The 21,772-nt window shown below is 49.9% G+C and overlaps 1 protein-coding gene across 10 annotated transcripts in view; it reads left to right on the top strand.

The window, feature by feature from the left end:
- Lingo1 (leucine rich repeat and Ig domain containing 1) overlaps positions 1-21,772 on the top strand; it is a 181,068-nt gene that overhangs the window by 103,382 nt on the left and 55,914 nt on the right. For 5 of the 10 annotated variants that reach the window (XM_029569218.1, XM_029569219.1, XM_029569215.1 and 2 more), the window contains 2 exons: positions 6,347-6,524; positions 18,646-18,811. In XM_029569218.1, the coding sequence (XP_029425078.1) occupies positions 18,767-18,811 (45 nt within the window). In that variant the 5' untranslated portion in view covers positions 6,347-6,524; positions 18,646-18,766. The remainder of the gene's footprint in view (positions 1-6,346; positions 6,525-18,645; positions 18,812-21,772) is intronic. The other 5 variants (XM_029569223.1, XM_029569224.1, XM_008844892.3 and 2 more) reach the window with 2 other exon arrangements.

Raw genomic sequence — 21,772 nt, forward strand, 5'->3', positions numbered from 1 at the left:
TGGCTTGGCCCCAGCCCAGCCTTGTCCCCTGGCCAGTCCTGCTGATGGTTTGGCCACCTGCTTTACTCTTGCAGACCCATGTCCTGACCAGTTTTGCAGGTGCTGGCTGCCTTCCTCAGAGTGCCCCCCATTCTGTGGATCTAGCCCTTGCCTGACATGCTACCATATCTGCTTCACGCTTCTGCCAGCCCCTGCCTCTATGCTTGAAAATCTATGCATTTGTGCTGAGTGACCAGGCTTTGCATGGGAGTGGGTATGGGAGTGAGGAGTGAGTGCTGCTTCCATCCTCAACCTCCAGAAACCGGGAGAGCTCAGAGAGGGTCTTACTGTAGATGTGGAGGGTAGAGGGACCCTGGAGGGGTCAGGGAAACTTTCTGGAAGAAATATGATATCTAGGTGGGCCAGTGAGGGTGAGAAGTACACCGAGGTCCTCGCTGTTGGGCACAGCTACCCACTCAGTGCTGAACTGTGTGCCAGTAGCCTCACACTTACCACCAGCATGGCCAGTGGGTATAATTAGGTCCATCTAGCAGATGGAGAAACAGAGGCTTAAAGAGGCCAGGTGTGCCCCGGGTCACCCACAATGTTGTCAGCTCTGGACTCTGGTTTGGGCTCCTTTTAGGCTCCTGAGGGAGGAAGTGAGGGGACAATCAGGAAGAAGGGAAAGGAGGCTGACATCTGCCACACCCCACATGACAGGCAAAGCAGCTGCTGACAGTGACTTTGGGGGGGGCTTTTAGGTTGTCATCCCCTCCTCCCCCATGGGAGAGCATTCACCATAAGAGACCCCATGGCCCCTCCTCCCAGAGGCAGGCAGTTTGCCTCTTTGGAGGATAATTCCCTATTATACAGAGATATTTAGCCTAATAGAAGCCGACAGATCATTCAGGGCAGTAATGTACTCCAGCTTCAAGCAGTTAGTTTCCTCGGCCTGAACTCCCAGATTAAAGACTCCTTGCCCATGCCCGCCCCGCACTGGTACCTGTGACCTTGACTATAGTGATGGGGTGGGTTTCTCCCTCCCTGCCTCCCTCCCCTTGCTTTGCTGGCTTTCTCTCTCTCTCTCTCTCTCTCTCTCTCTCTCTCTCTCTCTCTTTTAAAAAAAGGCATCTTCTTTTTAAATATTCAGCTGAAAGGCTGTTGCTTAAACCACGCATGCTCTGAGGATAGACTGAGTATTCTCAGCTGCCATCCGGCCGTGGGGACACCTGGCTGGCCTAGAGTACTGGCTTAGCTACCTGGAGCCAGTGGACAGTGGGTGGCTGGGCTCCCTGGCTAGAGATGGGAAGGTGGAGGCTGGTAGATGACCTTGCCCAGGGCTCACTGTGGCCTCTCTACCATTCCTGCCCAGCTCCTTGCCCTAGGCTGGCCCACAGAGGCCTGGCTTGTCCTGCTTTATGAGTGGGGGTGGCGGTGCTGCTAACAGTGGAGGGCACCTGCAATGATTGGCAGCCTCCTGGGTTAGGGCATCTGAGAATGTACCCAGAAAGTCCTGGTGTCTAAAGCCTGAGGGCAGGTAGCAGTAGGGGTGTCACTCTTGATCTGCTACAGATCAAGAAGGTGGCTTTTCACAGCTGCTCTTTACAACCTTGCAAGCTCCACTCATTCGAGTGCTCTTTTTGCTGTCTCAGCCTTTCTCTGCACCCACCTCAGCCCCTGTCTGCTCTCCGGGTTGCCTTCTTGTATTGCCTCACACTTCTAGATAGGCAGCAGGCAGGATGAGATAGTACCTGGACTTTGGAGTCACCCAGTCTTGAGTTCAAATTCAGATACCAGCACTTAGATACCATTTCTGTTCAATTTCCAATCTTGAATATTGAACAAGTTGGGAGGTTTCTTCATCTCTCTGAGAGTGCATTGCCCCATGTACTTGCCTCCCAGGATCCCTGAGGGTTTGGAGTATGATGTGGGTGGAACAGTGTCCTCACCTGGGCAGCTCTAGCCCCTCTCAGGAAGACCCCATTTCCTGCCTAGATCTCTGCTCTTAGCTCCTCAGGCAGGCAAGGGTGAGGAGGGGTCCTGGCCAGATGAAGTGTGGCCATTGTGCATGTGAGAGGTAGAGAAGGATGCTGTGTGTGAGGGACTCTTCTTGAGCTCATTTTCAAGGTAAAGCTCAGTGTTTAACCCGGATCTGTTGAGGAAACCAACCTTAAAACCTATGGCAAGACCACCCAGGGAAGAAGGGAGAGGGTGGAACCCAGGGCCCACAGATACTAGAGAACTTCTGGGCCAGGACTCCCTCTCAGGTTCTAGGTGCATGGGCAAAGCACCTGTGACCTGCTAGATGAGGGTCTTTCCATGAGGGGAGATTCCTGCTTCTTGTAGGCAGACATAGCAGGATGACTTTGGGGATAGGAGTTGAGAAGGTCTGTAGGTGAAATGCAATTGACAAACTCTTATAAGGCTGATGTGCTGTGGGACCCTGGACCGATCCCATTTCTTGTCTTGGCCTCAGTTTCTTTATCTGCTAAATGGGATTATATATCATGCCCTATCTGCCTTCTGGTGTGGGTGAGGCTCCAGCTGGAGAAGAGGTGGGGATGCTCTGTGCTCTAGAAGGAGTGATATGACTGACTGCTCTCTTGGGTACGATTTTGCCTTCCCTTCAATCTCTGCCACACTCGCTTTGACCCATACGGTCTAACCTTGATTTGTGCTTTGATAGAAGCAACTTCCTCATTCTTGCGAAACCCCACCTAGCATAAGTGGTCTCCAGACTGCCACTTGAATTCCCCCAGGGACAGACCACTCGTTGCTCCTCGTTCTGGGTAGAAGTCTGTCTAGAATCTTTTCTCACTGGCCCTGCTCTACTCTCTAGACCTGCTGCACTGCTTTGTCAGAGAATGAAAGTCCTGTCCAGACCCCCAAGGCTTCTGCAGGGGACATAGGCTCCTTTCCTGATGGTGTTCCTCTGAGCAAACCTTCTGACAGGCACAAAGAAGATGAATGGCTACTTAGATGTGGCTGGACTGTTTCAAGAGCTGGACTGCTGGTCACCATGGCTCAAGCCCTTTAAGCCACCAGGTGATTCTCACGAGCTCCACTCTACAGCAGACTCTTGGAGCTACTCATAGAACACACCCACGTTCTAGAAACTCTCCTGTCTACTTTGCCTGTCCATATGGCAAGTAGAGGGCATCAAGCAGGGAACCTCCCTCATTCATCCTCCCTTGAGGCACTGAACAGGGCGCCTCCCTCATTCTGTCTCCCAGGCTGGATCTTCCTTCCAAGATCCACTCGAGTCTGCCTACCAACTTGTTTCTTTCAGGACAGAGGAACATCTCTGCTAATGCCCATGAAAACCTCTAAGGAGACAGTCTGACCATCTCCCCACCTCCGTAAGAAGCCCCAGGAATCCTGTCCGACCCACTTCCTCACAGACTTGGAAATGACTATTTAACCACCGAGCAGCCCAGCCCCTAGTTTTCCTGTCCACAGGAAAAGTCACACATGTCTTACTTGTGACTGCTGGAGTCTCGCTCATTATTTGATATGCATCTGTCCCTGAGCAAACTGCACAAGCTCCTCCAGCTTGCCTGACTTTTCCAGCATTCTGTGTAGCAGTTCTAGAATTTCTTACTAGAAAAGCTAAGAAGCCAACTAACCCAAGCCTAATCAGGCTTTTAGCCTACTTTTGGGAAGCAAAGGGGTAAGGTGCTGATATTTGTGTGTCAGTTGATGTTTGTCATCTCAAGACTCTGCATCAGCTTTGTGTGGGAGGATATGGCAGGGGGAGGTTACAGATGAGGAAAAAAAGCTTTCAGAAAAAAGATAAAGAACCAGACCCCACAGCTAGCAAGGGCAGGGTGGGAACTCCAACCAGAATGGTCCATGACCCAGCTCAAGGTTTCTTGCTGTCAGCCTCCAGGCTCCTCCCCATCACTCCTCCTCGTCCCTCCTTCCTGTCCCTCCTCCTAGGCGCAGCCAGCATGGTCTTCAGAAGGCCCATGCCAGGGCTGTTCTGGCCCATCCCATCCTGTCCTGTCTGAAGACTGGCTTGTCTTCTGTCAGCCTGAGGGAAAAGCCCACTCTGTCTTCCCTGTGTTCTGTGCTCAGGACCAAGGAACAGAGCAGGGGCTCAGGAAGGAAGATGCGCCCCCAGGGGACTGAGACTCTTGAGGGTGGGCGGCTCCATGGGTGGCACATCTGCTTGTTATTTTTCATAGTTATATTTAAGTTGGTGGTCTGGTTGTAAGAGGAGCACGTGTCTGCCGATGAGGCTTTGGAGTCACCCTCTTCTCAATTCTTTACTCCACCCCCTCATCCAAGCATCAGACAACTGCTGTTGGTGCTGCTGAGCTGCAGGCAGCCTCCCCTGTGGAAGGCAGTTCACCTCCTCATGTTGCTCCTAATGTGCCGTTGAGGTGAGCTCACCCTGGTGGGAGTACAGGTCAGGTTAGGAAGCTGGAGGCAGAGCCACCTACTGCAGCCCGCCATCCGGAAGCAGACTTCATTCACAGTCAAGGTCCCTAGATGCAGTGGTAGCTTCAGTTGGATAAGTTTTCCTCTTTTTGTGTGTGTCCTTGTTTTTTAAAGAATTTTCCTTTTATACCTTTATTTCTTAAGCTCTTAGCTTTCAATTGCTATAAAAAAATTTTTTTTCCATGAAATAAAGAGAAAACAAAACAAAACAAAAAAAACTTCAGTCCACCCATATTCTACCATGCCAAGGCCACCATGGTTCCCTGGGCTTTTTCTGTAATGACAGTGTTAGAATATGTTGAAGAACATTTGGGAAGTTTTGGGACGTGACCCTTGACCTTAGGTGGATGACTTACTGGCTCTGTGCCTCTGTTTCCTCGCTCTGAAGAAGAGATAACCACTCCTTTATTTTAAACCCAACCATCATGGCAGGGAGCCAGCTGCAGAAGTCTGCCCTTGGAAGCAGGAACCCCAGGTTCCAGCCCCAGCTCTGCCTCTTGCAACCAAGGGTCATGTGTGTCTGCTCCAGGCCTCAGCTCTGTTGCCTGTAACATGGGTCCGTGATCTGGAAACAAGATACTGCTGCACAGTGGGGGTAATGGATGTGAGGGGGCTCAGCCAGCCTTATGTACCCTGAACTTGGTCCCTGCTTCCTCAGTTTTTGTCAGGGAACATTGCTACATTATTTCTAGTCTCTGTTGGTCATTTTTAATGGCGGAGTACTACTCTGTTGAGCAGAAGGGCTGGGATTCTTTGTCACCTCTACCGTGAGTGTTTAGGAAGCTCCAGTAGCTTGCTGTTACAAATAACATAGGAAATGGTTCTGTGCCCAGAGGGTTTTTTTCTGAGGTCAATTACCCCAGACAATCTCAAGGACATTTCTTGAGGCTGCTTTGACAGAGGACTGACAGATAGGTGAGAAGAAGTGACTTGCAGAGGTAGATCCTTTCAAGGGTGTCCTGGCACACTCCCCTGGGGCAGTGGTGTGTGGTTCTGGGCCATGAGACACTCATAGTGCTGAGCATGAGAGACAAGCCTGAAGCTACCATGAAGAGGCAGTGGGCACTGGGAGGGTGGGAGGGTTGGAATGGGGCTGGGGAAATTGGGCTCTAGTTTTGCCTTTGTCATTCTCTTGCTGTGTGACTCTGGGCAAATCTCTCCCCTTCTCAGTTTCCCTGTGGAGTGTAGGGGTAGGCAGCTGTGTTGTCCAGTATGATAACCACTAGCCACCTGTAAATTAAAGTGTAAGTTGATTAACGTAAAACGAAGTGGACCAGCAAGATGGCTTCCTGTGTGAAAAACACATGTGAATACCTGAAGATGTGAGTTTGATCCCTGGATCCTACAGTGGAAGAGGAAACCAACTCCTAAGAGTTGTCCTCTGACCGCCACATGCACACCTGTACTCACACTCACACATCATGGACACGCAATAATAAATAAGTAACCAAGAAATTAGTAAATTAGTTTCACTGTCCACATGTCTATTTGCATGGTGTGACTGGTAGCCACCACATTGGACCGACAGCACAGGTCCAGAATATTGACCTTAGTGCAGAAAGCTCTATTGGACATGTTTGTCTAGAGACATTTCCAGGGGTCCAGTGAGCCCTAGTGTGCTGTGATTCTGGACCTTTTTCTTGTTAGGGAGCCAGGAAAAACTGGAGGGGTCCTGAGTTCCAAGGGCAGCCTGAGGCCTAAAGAGGTAGTGACTCACCAAATGCAGCTCTGGAAGGGTCTGACTGTGCAGTCACCACACTCTGTCTCTCAACCAGATTCCCTGCTTGTGGGGCAGAAGCAAGCCTGACTGATGTCCCCTTGGTCTGCACTGTCAGTGCAATGTCAAGTCCTGCTTCCCTTTCCCACCTGCTCTCTGTGCCTTGTCAGAATCCTATAGCTCACTCCCATTTCTCCTCTTTTCTAGGGTTCCTGAGACAATGTTTTGGCTCCCTTGAGTCTGTGGAGCTGTGTAGACTCCCACCCACATCTAGGGGCTCTGACCCTCTCCAGCCTCTGACCAGCTCCCAAGCTGTCTCCTGTCTCCACCTAATCTGAGAGGCTCCACAAGCTTCAGGGCTCAGCTGGGGACCACAGCAGTTAGGGTAGGTGCACTGCAATCCCCACTTCCTCCCTACCTGAGGATACCTCAATGTTCTTGGCCCTAAAGGAGGAAAGAGACCTTTCTGAACACTATCAGAATTCTAAGAGTTCAGGAAAACCCTGCTTCGATAAAGTGAAATTATCAGCTCACATAACCAGTGTCGGGTGGTGGGGTAGGCGTCAGGCAGGCAGCGCTTGATCCTGTGTTTCCGACAGTGTAACAGACCTCAGTTTCTGTCTGTTCCTCCATGCCTCTTTCTCTGACAGCTGTACTCTTGGTGACATTTGACATGATCTAAGTCAGTGTTTCTACATTTTAAGTCCAGGGGTGGAAAAAAAAGTTTGCTTTCATAATAGAACAAATTAAAGTTCTAGAATTTATCTCTTGGTCCTCATTGGTAGTATTTGGCTCATCCTGAGTTTTTAACTGGGTCTACAAGGCTTGAAAATACTATTGGTTTAGGGGTCAAGGTCTGATCCTCCCCAGTCAGGTAACCAGAATTGGGAGAAGGTTGTTTCTCAAGAAATCTTGAAATCTTGCTGGCAGGGGGAGAGAGATAGAGAGACTGCCTCACAACTAAGAGAAACAACAACAACAACAACAAAATGATTATTACACAGAATTTTCCCTGACTTGGAGAGCTTGAAGCCAGTCTAGATGAGTATAAACATGCTGTGTGTCCTTGGTCAAATCCCTAGACCTCTCCGAGCTTCAGTTTCCTCAGCTGGTGGGGCACTGAGAGAACTGCCTGGCATCTGACGGGGGCTCAGGAAGTCCTTCTTTTCCTGTTTTGGAGTCATTTGACACTTCCCTATTTCCTTCAAACTTACAAGTTGCTGCTGAGGGAGTAGTGTTGGTCAGAATCTTGGGAAGTAGAGCTTGTGACAAGGATTTGTATACATGAAATTTGGGGCGGGTGGGGTCTCAGGAGAAGTGATGAAGAAAGGAGGTGGGGCAGGAATCAGGTCATAGTCTTGGGTAAAATCCGGCTGTGGGCTCTGAGCAAATTCATACCACAGAACTGTGAGCAACAGACTAGGCTTCCCACCCTACATCAGTGATTAGCCATCCTTGGGGGCCATCACTGCTCAAGTGAGGAGCACCCACGTCAGGGGCAGTTCTCTGGAGGTTAGCAGTGAGCTGCAGCAGTCCTCCCAGTCCTGGGAGGTGGGGGCATGTGTCTGTTACCTGTTCTCCAGGAGTCCTTCTTAGCCCTAACCTTGCTCCACCTTTCCTCAGTCTCCACTCTTGTCCATTTCACAAGGCCCACTTCAAGTCCCTTCTTTTCCAAAGAGTCTCTGCTAGCTGTTCTGACCAGCAGTTATCTCCAAGAGTCCGTCTTCCAGGTAGGAAGATTGAGGCCCAGAGTACATTTCTTCATAAACACTCTTGGTTACTGCATCAGTGCTGAAGTGTGTTGCTTTCTTTGCCTGGACTGCTAGGAAGCTAATAGACAATTTGTAGCCTGCTTGTGCTGAGTCTTCAGGACACAGTTGCCCAATAAACTTGTTCCTGGTTTTTCCTTCTTCTCTCTCTCTTTTTTCTTGTCCCAATTTTTTATTTTTAAGCTGTGCTGCTTACATTGTTCTTAGTCTCAAACTCTCTAGGAAGGAGGTGGGACAGAGATAACCAAGAGTGGCTGTACAGGATGTAGCAAAATGCCTTGGACTTCCCAGAGGCAGCCTGGGAAGGGACTCTCCCTGGCCCAGGCCCAGACCTGTCTCCAAGGAGACTCCAAAGCCCAGTCCAGTGCCCACCCTGCCCTCTGTGACTTGGGAAGAGCATTGTTTGGCTTCCAGCCCTCTCCTCCCTCCTTAGCTTATCAGAAGCTAATGAAAGAGGCTGGGAAACCCAATCCTCTGGTAATTAAATTTACTTAACGGGTATTCAAGTGGAGTAATGAGAAGTTTAATGCAGTGATTAGATTTTTCTTTAATTAATTAAAATGAGAGCTGTGTGTCTTGCCAGCAAGCCAACTTGACCCTGTGCTTGAGAGCAACGGGCAGACAGTGGGGAACTCAGCTAAGTGGGTGGGGGCTCAGGGTGGTGTGGTCCCTGGCCCTGGCACAGCTGCCCTCAGATGTAATGCCTGCTTGGCACAGTCAGCCCATTCGGTGCTTGTTTCTGAGCCCAGTGAAGCCCGGCCTGAGCCATCAGGGCCCGAGGAGCCAGTGGTCCAAACCTTCAAAGAGCTAGACTTGAACTATCTGGTGTCAGACAGGAGGGTCAGCAAAGGGTGAAAAAGCAAGGAGGGTTTCCGGCACCCTGACGGAGAGGTGTTGTGGACGGCACACTCCAGCGTCCTGAGCCAGGGGGCACACCTGCATGTCTAGCCAGCCCATGGGTGGGTGCTAGGCTGTCTGGGCTAACAGAGGAAATGGGCTAGAGGAAAGAGGAAGATGAATAAAGCTAAGTGGGTTAGAACTGACCCTGATGATCTGCAGAATGTTGTCCTTTTGTCTTAGGAGCACATCCACACCAGGAGACTGAGGGGGAAGCATGACTCCCTGGATTCCCCTTTGCTGGGGCCTGGCCATGCCTGGGGCAAAGCAGTCTGAAAATGCCAGCCTGGCTGGGTGGAATGGACATTGGACAGGCTTAGCTAGGGTAGAAAGACCCAGAAGACAGGTCCCAGGCCAGAGGCGGGGCATGTTATTTGCTGAACAGTGGGACAAGTGGTGGGAACCCTGAGGTCTTGTCTTCACTGTGCTCTGACCTCAACCACACACTGAACCTCTATCCTGGACATACTGACTGTTGATCCTGGTCCTACACTGAACCCCGACCACAGCCCTGGGCTGAGCAGAGCCTTGTGGTGCATCTGCCAGTAGCGGAACAGGTGGGGGTGGGAGGAGTGAGGGGCCCTGTTTGTCCATCCGCACTACCGGCTCCGCAGTCCTGTGGGCAGGACTCCTGTGCCAGGCCCCACTCAAAAACGGCCGAGATGAATCAGCTGTGGTCCCCGCCCACAGGGCTGGTGGGGGAGGTGACAAAAACAGGAAGACAGCACTGATTGATTAGAGCTGAGGTGGGGGCGGCCTTGGGGCTGGGGTGGTCTGTGGATCTGCAGTTACAGCCATTCGCTGGGAGTAGGTGGGAGGCAGAGAACTGGAGGTGGGGGCAGCAAGGAGAGGAGGAGAAAGACACCTGGAGTAAGTGCCTCAGAACTGGCTGTGACCCTCAGCTCACAGTGAGCTGAGGTACTCCATGTGGGAAGGTTGGCAGCATGCCTGGTACTGGGCTGGTAGTGACACCTTACCAGAAAAGGCATGTATATTCCTTTCCTAGAAGATTTGGGCACAGGCAGGGGCTTGCATGGTGATGCTCAGATGGAGGCAGCCGGGCCAGGCTGGTGTGCACACTGGAGTACACAGGCTCTGAGAACCCAAGGTCAGGCCCCTCTTCTTACCACCTAGTATTCACAGGTAGGCACTGGCAGGGGCTGGGGAGCTTGTCAGTGAGCTTGTCCTTGGCCTAGGGAAGTGTGTGGGGCCTTGTTGGGCAGGGGTGGGGTGTGGGGCCATCTGACCATAGCTCAAGATGTGGAGCTAGCCAGAGCAGGAGGGTCTTTTGTCCCCTTTCTCTACTTCCTTTGGCCCAGAATCCCAGTGCTCTGAATCCTCACACCTTCATTTCCTTCATCCATAGCCTAATCCAGAGCAGCTAGCAGAACAGAAGCCACCCATCTGAGGAAGGGGGTGCCAAGAGAGGGCACAGGGCCTGCTCAAGGCACAGGCTCTGCCTCCCACATCATATTAAAGAAAAGAATCCGATATATTATCTTGAATTTTTACCCTAAACACAACATTTATATACATTCCTACTTTCCCTGGGGTGGAGTCCTTGAGGGACATATGCCCCCTAAGTTTACTCTATACAGCAGGCACCCCAGAGAGCACTGTGGTCCTCAAACATTCTACCTTGCCTAGGCTACTGTCTCACTTAACCCTCTCAACGAGAGAAGGGTCCATGGATGAGGGAGCCAGGGTTCTGGACCAAGGCCACAGTCACACTCAGATCCTCCATCAAGTCAACCCCTTCCTTGCCAGAGTTTATCCCACCACTGCCTTTCTCCAAGGATCCCCTGGCATCCCTACTGCATCCGCATAGTTTCCCATCGTACCTGTTCTCCAGCCAGAATCAAGGACCTTACCAGGGATCTTGAATGGCCTTCCATCCAGCTAGTCCTGACTCTAGAATTCTAGCCCTGGGAGTGTCTCTCCCCTACCTCTTGTTCCCACATCTGTAGCCTTCCAGTATGCACCTAAGTGCTTGTTTCATGGCCTCTAACTGTGAACACAGCATTGGGCCCCTCCCCTGGGCATTGTCCTATGACTATTGCCCACCTGCTTCTTAGGCTCCTGTCTTTCCGGTTCTGATGTACCCCCATGTAGTGAGCAGAGGGTATTATTTGCCTCCTAGCATCCTAGGCCAGTTGTCCCCTGGGTCCTCTACATGTCTATCAACCCCTCTTCCTGTGTCCATGGCTTCCCTTCTGCTGTCCTGGGTCCATAGGCCCCTCACAGGGCTGGTCCAGCCCCTCCCCTCCAGTGCTTTCTGGGTTGCTGCCGGCTCCCGGCTTCAGCAGACTTCCTGCACAGCCTCCCACCATACCCAGCTGTGGGTGAAGGGATCAAGGAGAAAGGCAGCCTGTGGCGGGCGGGGGGGGGGGGGCTCTCAGGCAAGTCTTAGTGTACAGTAGGCCCAGAACCAGGGAATTCCTGCCTGGATTGCTAAGACAGGGTAGAAGGCTACACAAGTGCACTTACCTGTTTTGCTAAGCCTGACTGTATGCCTGGGTTTCCTCACACCTGTTAAATGACTCAGGACTCACAGTGGGCATCCCTCCCTTTACGCTAACTGTGCCTACTGTTATTGCAGTGGCCCTGAGGGCAGGAGGGGCATTTGGGGAGGGATTCCAGAAGGTGAGGACACAAGAGCAACAACTTGAAAACTGACCAGAAGATGAGGCACAGAGGCAGTGGAGGACAGGCCAGGATTGAAGTGATGTTTGCCCAGGCTAAAGAACTGCACCAATGCAGATGTGTTTCCTAGCATGACAAAGTCCCTCTTTGCCCACAAAGCTTCACCTTGTTGTTCTGGTGTGTCTCCTTCTTAAACTTTTCCTGTACTTTTCCAAACATAACTATTGTGTGTTGTTTTAGAAAAGAAATGGAATCATATCTACACATCATCCTACAGCTCCCATTTTTCACTTACCAGTATGTAGGGGCATCTGTCAACATCACAGCACAGGTCTATGGTATTCTTTTTAATTGTTGTCTAATATTCCATTGTTTGGATATAGTGTAATTTATGTAGCTAATCCCGAGTTGATGGATATTTAGGTTGTCTCCAATTCTTCACTCTTGCAAACAATGCTTCAGTGAGTATCCTTGTGTATATATCTTGCTGACACACATAGGCATTTTCTTAGGATGGATTTCTAGAGTGGAAATGCCGGGGGGCTGGGGAGACAAGTGCAGATGTTAAATTTTGATAGCTACATTGCTCTTCCAAAAGATAAGGCCAGCTCCTGCCCCACCCTGGGCCCCACACCACCGTGAGCCTGTTAATTTTTACCAATCTAGAAAACCTCATTGTGGCTCTAGTGCTCACTTTGTACCTCCCCAATGAGGCCGGGCATCTTTTCATGCAGTTATTGGCCATGAGTGCTTCTTCCTCTGTGAATTGACTGTTCAGATCCTTTGCCCATTTTTATTTTCTTCTTGCTTCTTTCTTATTGATATAAAGGAGCTTTTAGTACATTAGGAATGGTAAAACTTTCGTCTGTTGCGTGTGTTGAAAATATTTTCCCTAGTCGGCTGTTTGTCTTTTTAGCTCTGTTTATGGCATCTTTGGCCATATAGAAGCCTTACATCTTTATTTAGTCAGGTCTGTCAGGTTTCTCTGGGCCTCTGAGTTTTATAACAGTCTTGGTGAGACTTCCTGTAAGGGCTTTTCAGTGGAGTAGGGACAAAGTCAGGTGTGACTAGGAAGGTCCTTCTGACTCTAGCTGAGACCCTTGTGCCAGACAGAGCTGGGGGAAATCAGGGAGCTTGAGTTTGAGTACTGTTCTGGAACTGACTGACAATGGTGACAGGGTGTGAGTATGACAGGGAAACACAGCATGGTGGTGTTTGGCTTGGGGACTGAGTGGCTGGTATATTATCACTTTAAGTAGGGGATGGGGCCAGGGAGGGAGACGTGTGTGGTATGCATGATGCTTACTTCTGCAGGGCACAGGTGTGTGTGTGTGTGTGTGTATTTCCTGTACCTGCTTAGAGGTTCTAGAGACTGGGACATCTGTTTTGTGGCCTCATCCAGGAAGGTGTCTACTTTTGTGGAGTATATGTGTCATACTGCACACAGATACACACACACACACACACACACACACACACACACACACTTTAGTACCAATTAACTTATGAACTATGGTATTTCCCATAAGGAAAATCCCAGAAATGTTGAGTAACTTTCTGAGGGCCATGAAGCTATTAAGTGGTACAAAGACTTTTTGGGTAACTCTGATCTAACCCCACCCCCACACACAGAATTCCTGCCAGTGGTCTTCCATTCATTTCTGATGTGACCAGCCTGAATCACCAGGTACTCAAGTACAGTTGTGGTGCCTGCCTTTGATGTGTGACCCTGTTCTTCTGAGATGTTTCATCTTTTTGTCCGTCTGTCCTCCATCCTGTGGTACAATCACAGTGCCCACCACCCCAGGTGTTTGTGGGCAGCATGAGTCAGTGCGTGGAAGGCACTTAGCATGGGCCTCATTGGGTGCATCTGTGGTGGCAATGACGGTGGCGATGACAGTACTGGCAGTGGTACTCCCCCTTCCCCTCAGTGTCTGCATCACTTTCGCCTCCTCCTGTCTTTCCACCATCATCTCTTTTCTGTGCTCCTCTTCCTCAATTCCCTGTAGAAATCCTGTCACCATTTGCCTTTGAACCTTTATCCTCTGCTTTGGGCCCTAAAATCTTGGCAGACTATGAATTAAACCCAAATCTATCAGGGAAAAAAAAAAACTTTCAAAGGCAAGCCATGAGGCTGTACTCTGGGGCATCTCCTGAGGCCACTCCGGTCAGGTGTTGTTTCCTGTGAACCTGTCAGTTCATCCAGCATGGCCTGGCTTCTGAGCACTAGACCACGAAGTTCAAAACAAATCCCCTCACTCCCTGAGGGAGAGTGCTCAGCTGCACATGGTCTGAGCTAACCCCAGCCCAGCTGACTCTGCTCTAGCCTCAAACAATCCCTGACCCTGACCCCAGTGGGAATCCCTCTTTAACAGCCTGCCCAGGAGACATGCCTGAGGGAAGCAAAGGCAGAAAGCACAGGGATCCTGGCCATAGCTTCCCCATCTGAGTCCATCTTGACAGATCCTGTGGTAAGGGCGTTCCAACGTGAAGGGGTCTCAGGCCTGGCTGTAAGGGTGTTCCAACATGACAGGTCTCAGGTCTGGCTGTAAGGGTGTTCCAGCATAAAGGGGTCTCAGGCCCGGATCCAGTGAAAACACTTCTGCTCACAGAAATCACCAACCTTGCATTTGTGGTTTTCCCACCTAAGTGAGGAAAGCCTCAATGGAACAAATGAGTCCCTATTGCCCTGGCTTAGCATGTTTTGTTTTCCAGGGCAGCACTTCAGTTGTGCACTTTGATTCTTCACCCAAAAAGTGGATAGGATGCCATTTGGTCCCTGCTGGCTGAGTAGCCACACCTAGTTGCAGTCCCCTGACTCTGTAGCTTCTGAAAGGGTTCTGGGTGACCATCTTCTGGAAGCCCTCCCTAGGTCCCCAGGATCCCACTGAGACTGCCTTCGCCCCAGGGGTGTCTTCATTTTAAACAACTTCCACCTCCACTCGCCCCCACCCCCACCCCCACTTTCCCCCAGCACACTCCAGAGCCCTGCAGGGTGCTGTATGAACTACGGGCACAGTTTACAGCACCCTTGGTGGAGTTCACAGGCAGGCAGACCTGTGGATGCACAGAGGCATACCTGGAAGTCAGTGCCCGGTGCTCATTCAAGAAACCACAGTTTTCCTGGAGAGTAAGACACAAGAGTCTAATGGCCTCTAAGGAGCCAGATTGCACCTGTTACTTTGGGGAGGGGGTATTCCACTACATCCTATCTCACTTCATGGAAAAAGCAAGAAGGTGCAGGGTATTGAAAACATTAAGACATTTCCCTTGGGTGTCACCAGTCCCCATATTAACTTGGAGGGCTGCCTCTTCTCCCTGTTGTGGTGTCCCTCAGAAGCATACAATATCTAAGGTGATAATTGCCAGAGTAAAGTGCCAATAAGCTTGAAATATAAGCCCACAATTACGTTGGCAGCTCCAGAGCCCTGTGGCTTTTTCCTTTTCCCTTGATGGTTACCCTGGACAGCTGAGTGGGGGACTCTGGGCTTTTCTGAGAGATGAACGCAGCCCTAAGTCAAGGCAGCAGCTCTGAAGATGCTCTAGCCTTTCTTATTAAAAAAATTTTTTTTCTTTGGTTTTTTTGAGACAAGGTCTCCCTGTAGCCCAGCTGACCTGGAACTTGCTATTTAGACCAGGCTGGCCTTGAACTCGAAGAGATCTGCCTGCCTGTGCCTTCTGAGTGCTGGGATTAAAGGTGTGCGCCACCACTGGGAGGCAGAGGCAGGCAGATCTCTGCGAGTTCGAGGCCCAGCCTGGTCTACATAGTGAGTTCCAGGCCTGCTGGGGCTACTGGGACACCCTGTCTCAAAAAGACCAAAAAAAGAGGTGTGCACCACAACACCTGGCTGTTCTTTTTAAAAATATTTTATTGATTGATTTATTGATTTTTGTGTATACAAGTGTTTTGTGTTTTGCCTATAAGAATATAAGTGCACCATGTACATGCAGTACCTGAGGAGGCCAGAATAGAGCATCAGATTCCATAGAACTGGAGTTATGGTTGTTAGCTGCCATGTGGATGCTGAGAACTGAACCTGGGTCCTCTGTAAGAGCAGCCAGTGCTCTTAACTGTTGAGCCAGCTCTCCAGCCCCATCTCTGGACTTTCTAATGTCAGACTCAGGCCTTTGGAGGTTACCAGGGCCCTGATGGTGATGGAACTACCACTGCGCCTCAGCTCCCACCTCCCTCCTCCAAGGAGGGATTTCCCTACTTGGACCCCCTCTGTGGGGCCTGGGAACTCCTGTCTTGTAGAGAGGAAACCCTGAAGCTGGGGGCTGAGATGGTCTCCAAATCTCAGTTATTTAGAGGCTCCGGATGGGGGCTAGTTCTACCTCACAGAAAGCCATCCATACACATTCTCAATCCAAACTGTGGTCACATGGCCCCAGGGCCTATGCTGTACCAGTAAAGACATTTGGAACTCAGCAGCTCAGGGCCTCTCCCCTCTATCACTGTGGTGCTCACACTCCATGTCCAAAGCAGGGCATGGGAGGATTTCTGCCCCACACATCTGCTCAAGGAACAGCTTTCAGAAGCTCTACCTTGTCATCCTGTGGCTTCACCATCTGGAACATGTGACCACATGGCATGGTAGGTCTGAAATGCTGTAGTCCGACACCGCTCTAGCTAGTAGCCTGTTGGCCTAAGTGTCTCACGTGGTTCAGCTGACGACAAAGGGTTTTACTGGCATCTGTAAGGCAGGAATCTTCTCTGTGCCAAAGGCTGTCACAGGGTCATTGTGAACAAGAAAGGGCAAGACTGTGGCTTCCTGTTTGTCCCCAACCCTCAGGCTTATCAAGTGGCTTTTGTCAGCTGTGTGATGTCCTGATTATGACAAGGGACTCTGACTCTAGAGCACCTGGGGTAGAAGCTTGGCTCTGTGCCTTATTACCTGCGTGACCTTGGGCAAGTTCCTTCTCTCTGTCTCCATTTTTCTCTTCTGTAAAATGAGAATATTGAAGGGCTTGGGATGCAGTTCAGTGTCAGACTGCTTGCCTACTATATCCAAGGCCTCAGGTCCCATCCCCAGCACCACAAAATGGGACTGTCCACTGCATCCAGCTCTCTTAGAATAGCTGTGAGGATTAAATGAGTTAACATTAAGTGCTCAGAACAGTGCACAGGGCTCTATGAATACCATCTACCACTGCCACCCATCATCCAGCACCAGAGATGCATGGGGAAAATGGGAAATAAATGGCTAAATAATTAGACTAAGATGAGAATCTTCAGTAGGGATGGTACTAAACTAAATGCATCTCAAAAAAGGATGCTCACCACTGTCAGTATTAGGAGAAGACAAATTACAACCCAATGAGATGCTACACTAACACCTTAAAAAGTAACAGTGTGGGGCTGGAGAGATGGCTCAGTGGTTAAGAACACTGACTGTTCTTGCAGAAGACCCGGGTTCAAATCCCAGCACCCACATGGCAGCTAACAGCTGTCTGTAACTCCAGTTCCAGATCTGACACCCTCTTCTGTCCTCTGCGGGCATTGCACAACATGAGTGTACTTACCTACATGCAGGCAATACACACATACAAATAAAATAAAAATAATAAATTTTTTAAAAAAAGTAACAGTGTGATGGGCCAGGCGTGGTAGTGCACGCCTGCAGAGGCAGCAGATCTCTGTGAGTTCAAGGCCAGCCTGGTCTACATAGTGAGTTCCAGGACAGCTGGAGCTACAGGGAGACCCCGTCTCAAAAAGACCAAAAAAATAAATAAACAAATAAAAAATAACAGTGTGAAGTATTTATTAGAGAGGACACAGACCAACCAGAGCTGGCAAAGTTTGCTGGTGGGAATGCAAAATGGTACAGCCACTTTGGCAAAAATGTGGCAGTTTTTTATAAAGAGAGTTTACTGTACAACTTGACAAGCCTACTGCTGAGTACTTACCAGGGGAAATTACAACTTTGCTCATGCAAAAACTCATCTGAATAGCTACAGTGGCATTATTTATGGTATACAAAATCTGTTAACAACAGAAGTGCTCTTTAATTGGTGCGTGGATAAATAATGGAATACTACTCAGCAATAAAAAGGAATGAGATTTTGACATAAGACAACACAGATAAATCTCAAATACATTGTGTTAAGTGAATAAAACCAGACTCAGGGTGCCACATAGATGCCCATTTGTAGACACTGGAAAAGGCAAAACTATGGGGTCAGAAGCAGGTCAGTGGTTGGTTACAAAGGGACAGCCCGTGGAAACTTGAGGTAGAACTGTTCTCTACCTTGATTATGGTGGTGGCTACATGGCCATATGTAGTTATCAAGACTCATAGAACTGTACTCTAAAAGGGGTAAATTGGACTGCAGGGTAATTATACCTCAATTACTGTGCCTTAAAGAAAGCGCTCTGTGGAACCACTGAAATAGGGACAGATGCTACGCCAGTGAGTGGAACAGGGCAGTGCGTTATGGAAACCCCATACCTTCCTTGCTCTGTGCTCTCTGAGGTGGCGCCGTGGGCTGAGACCTGGATGAGAAGGAGCCAAGCAGAGGCATTGAAGCAACCTGGGCCAAGGGAGGAGAAGGACAGGGCCTGTGGGTCATGCTGGGGCATGGTGGGTGCCACTGGGAGTAGGCAGAGTGGCTCAGGCATGGGTGTGATGGCCTGGGAGGGGAGAGAAGGGAGGAAGAGAAATAGTGCTGGGAGGGTGACTAAGAGGGGGCAGGAGGGGTGCAGCACAGCATAGGAGGACAGGTACCAGAGAAGGGTGTCAGTCAGCCAGAGGCCCACAGGGCTTGTGGGGTGGGGGTGGATCCTTGCTGTTGGTATTATGGGTGCTGAGGGTGGGGGACACATTTGTGAGGTTTGAGCAAGCAGGGGACAGACTCAGTGGGCAACATGGGAATTGTAGAGAGAATGCGGGGAATGACCTTCTGTATGCTTGTGAGTGTGAATAAAACATGCCAAGGTGGGGCTAACCCAGGGAAGTCAGTGGAAGGAGTGGAAGGAAGTGATGGACAGGGAGTTTGTGCTCCTAGACTGTGGTACTCAGGGAAGCCACTCCCAAGGAAATGGAGAAGGAGGCTTGTGCCCAGAGGCCTGTGCTGGGTGGGGGCTGGGTAGTAGTGAGCACTGTGAGCAGGGCAGTGGGGGTCTGTCTGGGGTTAATCCACTCCAGGGTAGCTGGAAACCCCCTTTGCCACACTAACTTTCCTGCTCTTCCCCTACAGTGCATGCTGAGACCACGACCAGGCTGCTGTTCCCCAGGCCCCCAGTGGCCCCTCTGTTTGTCTCCCAGCACCATCTGACCCAGGTAGGGGGAGAGCGGCAACTCGCTGTGCCTGTGTTGCTATGGGGTGTGAGGATCTCAGCCCTGACCTGGGCAGCCTGCAGCGGGTGAGCCCCTGCCATGACAGGGTACTCAGGGTAGGACTCGAAGCTCCCCCCACCCCTGTGCCTGGCCCTCACTCAGAGAGGCCCAGCATGGCTCTCCAGGGCCTTCTGATTGCTCAGGATTTGTCTGCTATGTGTACCTGCCAAGCACTGGGCTGTAGGAGGTCCGGCTTTTGCTGCTTCTCCTCAAAGCTGTCACTCTGGCTTTTGGTTGCTTGGTACCATTAACACCTGATAGCTTTTACCTGGGAGTTTCCAACTCTCAGAGGGGCTCCTCCCTAGGCAGGGTGTGGGGGACAGTCCCAGGAGCAGTGTATCTGCACAGTTGGTCCCCTACCTGGACATCCCAGCCGAAAGTATTCTGTTTGGTGCTATATCCCCCAAGGGCAAGGATGGATGAGAGCTGGGATTGCCAGAGAAAATACAGGTATCTAATTTACTTTCAACTTCAGACATACAACAAGTTATATAGTATAAATATGACCCAAATATCACATGGCATATACAGTTTTGCACACTGTATATGGTAGGCCCATGGGATCAGCTGCTTCCAGTGCCCATGCCCTGCAGCCAGGGGTAACCTGGATGCTTAGGCCACAGTCATTGGCCCTGCAAGTTGTCCCTGGGGCAGAACCTGAGGCTGGGGCTACTGTTCTGGCCCTTAGGAGTACCACGGGATTCTTGGTCTTCCCTCTCTAGCTCATGTTAGCAGAGCTAGAGGAGGTCACGGGGAGGGGTGGACTGGGCCTGTGTGCCTGTGAACAGAGCTGTGAGACGGGTGTGGAGCCGTGAAGGGAATCAGGAATAGAAATGTTTCATGGCCTTGGAACTTGGCATTCCTAGGGTGCCAGGTAGGGGAGAGAAGCCTGGGTGAGACATGGCTGAATAATGGGGGGCCTTGGAATGTTCTACTTTCACATCCTTTCACCTGGGGAAGGAGGAGCCTCAAGGAGGTGTTTGTCTAAGTGGAGGTATTTTCCAATATTAAGGTAATATGTCTCTTACTTACCCAGAGAGATTTAAAACATGAGTTTGAGCCCTTCCCACAATCCTTTCCTCCCAAGGGCTAACTAACCGCTGCTAAGGCATTTGATATATGTCCTTCTGGGCTTATCCTATGCACTTACAAACATATTTTAAAGGGAAAAAAACACAAGATCATGCGAGACACATCTCTCCATCATTTTATTTTTTTTCACCAGACATGGCATCATGTGGATCATCCAAGTTTATCCATGGAATTCTTCCCTTTCCTTTCATAGTCATTGTGTGGATGGTCTGTAAATTCTTCATCAATTATTAATACTGTCAGGGGCCATTTAGGTGGTTTCCCGCATCTGACTATTTATAAACCTCACTCAAGGAAATCTCTGGGTTTGTGCATCTGTGTGCACTTGCGCTGTGGGACCTTTGGAGATGTTTCTGGAAGTGGTCTGCCTGGGCCTGAGAGAATGTGTATTTCCACTTTTGATCTGTTCCATGCAGCCAGATAAAGTTTCAGGAGATTGGACCACCTTACACTGCACATGGCTGTCCATGTCTACCACTGGCATTAGCAGCCACTTACATCCCTGCCAGTCTGATAGGGAAAATGATTTTGTTTTACATTTTTCTGATTGCTAATGATGTCTGTGTCTTCGTTGTTGAATTGCCTGTCAAGCCCTTGGCTCATTTCTCTCTGCCCATGTCCATTCATTCAATAGATATTCGTCAGGCACCTTCTGTGTGTTGAAAATGGGTTTGGTTAGGAACCTAACCGTAAACAAAACTGACCAAAATGCTTGCTCCACAAAACTTATGCTTTAGTGGAGGAGAGACAGCCAAGAAAAAGCAGATGGATATGTGAAAGACAGTGTGTGTATGAGATGTTAAGGAGAAAAACTACAGCAGGAGAGAGACATGGGCAGACTGGATGATGTCAGGGCCTGATTCTCCTGCTTCTACCTCCCAAGTGCTGGGGTTATAAGCATGTACCCCCATTCCTGGTTTATATGGTGCTGGGGAGAAAACTCAAGGCCTCATGCATGCTAGGCAAATGCTCTACCACATCCCTATCCACATCTGCAGCCCAGTTTGGACTTTTCTACTTGTGTTATCATGTACCGTACAAAGGGTTTAGATTTGGGGTATTCGGATTTGGGATGCTCAATCTGTATTCAGAGGTAGGGTCCCACTGCCAGAGACAGGAAATGGCAGAAAGGGGTAGGTTGGTGTAGGGGTGACAAGGGGTCCAGCCGTGGACTCAACTGGCTACATAATGTGTGAGACCCAGAGCAAAATGAGAATAGATCAAAATTTACAAGTAGTGTGCAATAGGAGAGCATTAGCCTGGCCTGGACCCTTCTGAGTGTGGGGCCCCGGTGGCACACCTATGCTCTAGCTCTGACTATGGGTATGTAAAGGTGAGATGCCAGCAGACGTCCATGGGGAACTGTGAAATTGGACATATGAGGCTATGGCTCTGGGGACAGGTCTAAGCTACAGATACAAATTTGGGGTCATCAGCTTAAAGACAGTATCTAATGCCTTGGGATTAATTGACAGCAAGGCAGGCTGAATACAGACAGGAAGGGAAGGCCCCAGGACCTACCTGGGAGGTCCTGGTTAGAGGCTGGGGAGCCAAAAGAGATAGAAGGTGAATGAGCAAGAACTCCTGAGGTAGAGAGGGGCAGGAGGGTACGTTGTCCTGGAGGCCAAGGGCAAGACGTGTTCTCAGCATGTGTCAAGTGAGGCTGGGATGCAGCCAAGAACTGACCAATGACTGGGGGGTAGCAGAATGCATCTTAAGGATTTTTGGAAGCAAATTGATTTAAGGGACTTAATTCTTTATCTGTCATGTGTTGTAAATAGTTTTTCACAGGGTGTTTGTTTTAAGTTTATATTTTTATGGGTTTTTCAATCCCTCAAAAATTTAACATTTTTCCTGTAGTCTAATCTATCACTTTAAAATGTATTTATTTATTT

The sequence above is a fragment of the Nannospalax galili genome, unplaced genomic scaffold (assembly GCF_000622305.1).
Source record: "Nannospalax galili isolate Female #2095 unplaced genomic scaffold, S.galili_v1.0 scaffold1622, whole genome shotgun sequence".
Lineage (NCBI taxonomy): Eukaryota > Metazoa > Chordata > Mammalia > Rodentia > Spalacidae > Nannospalax > Nannospalax galili.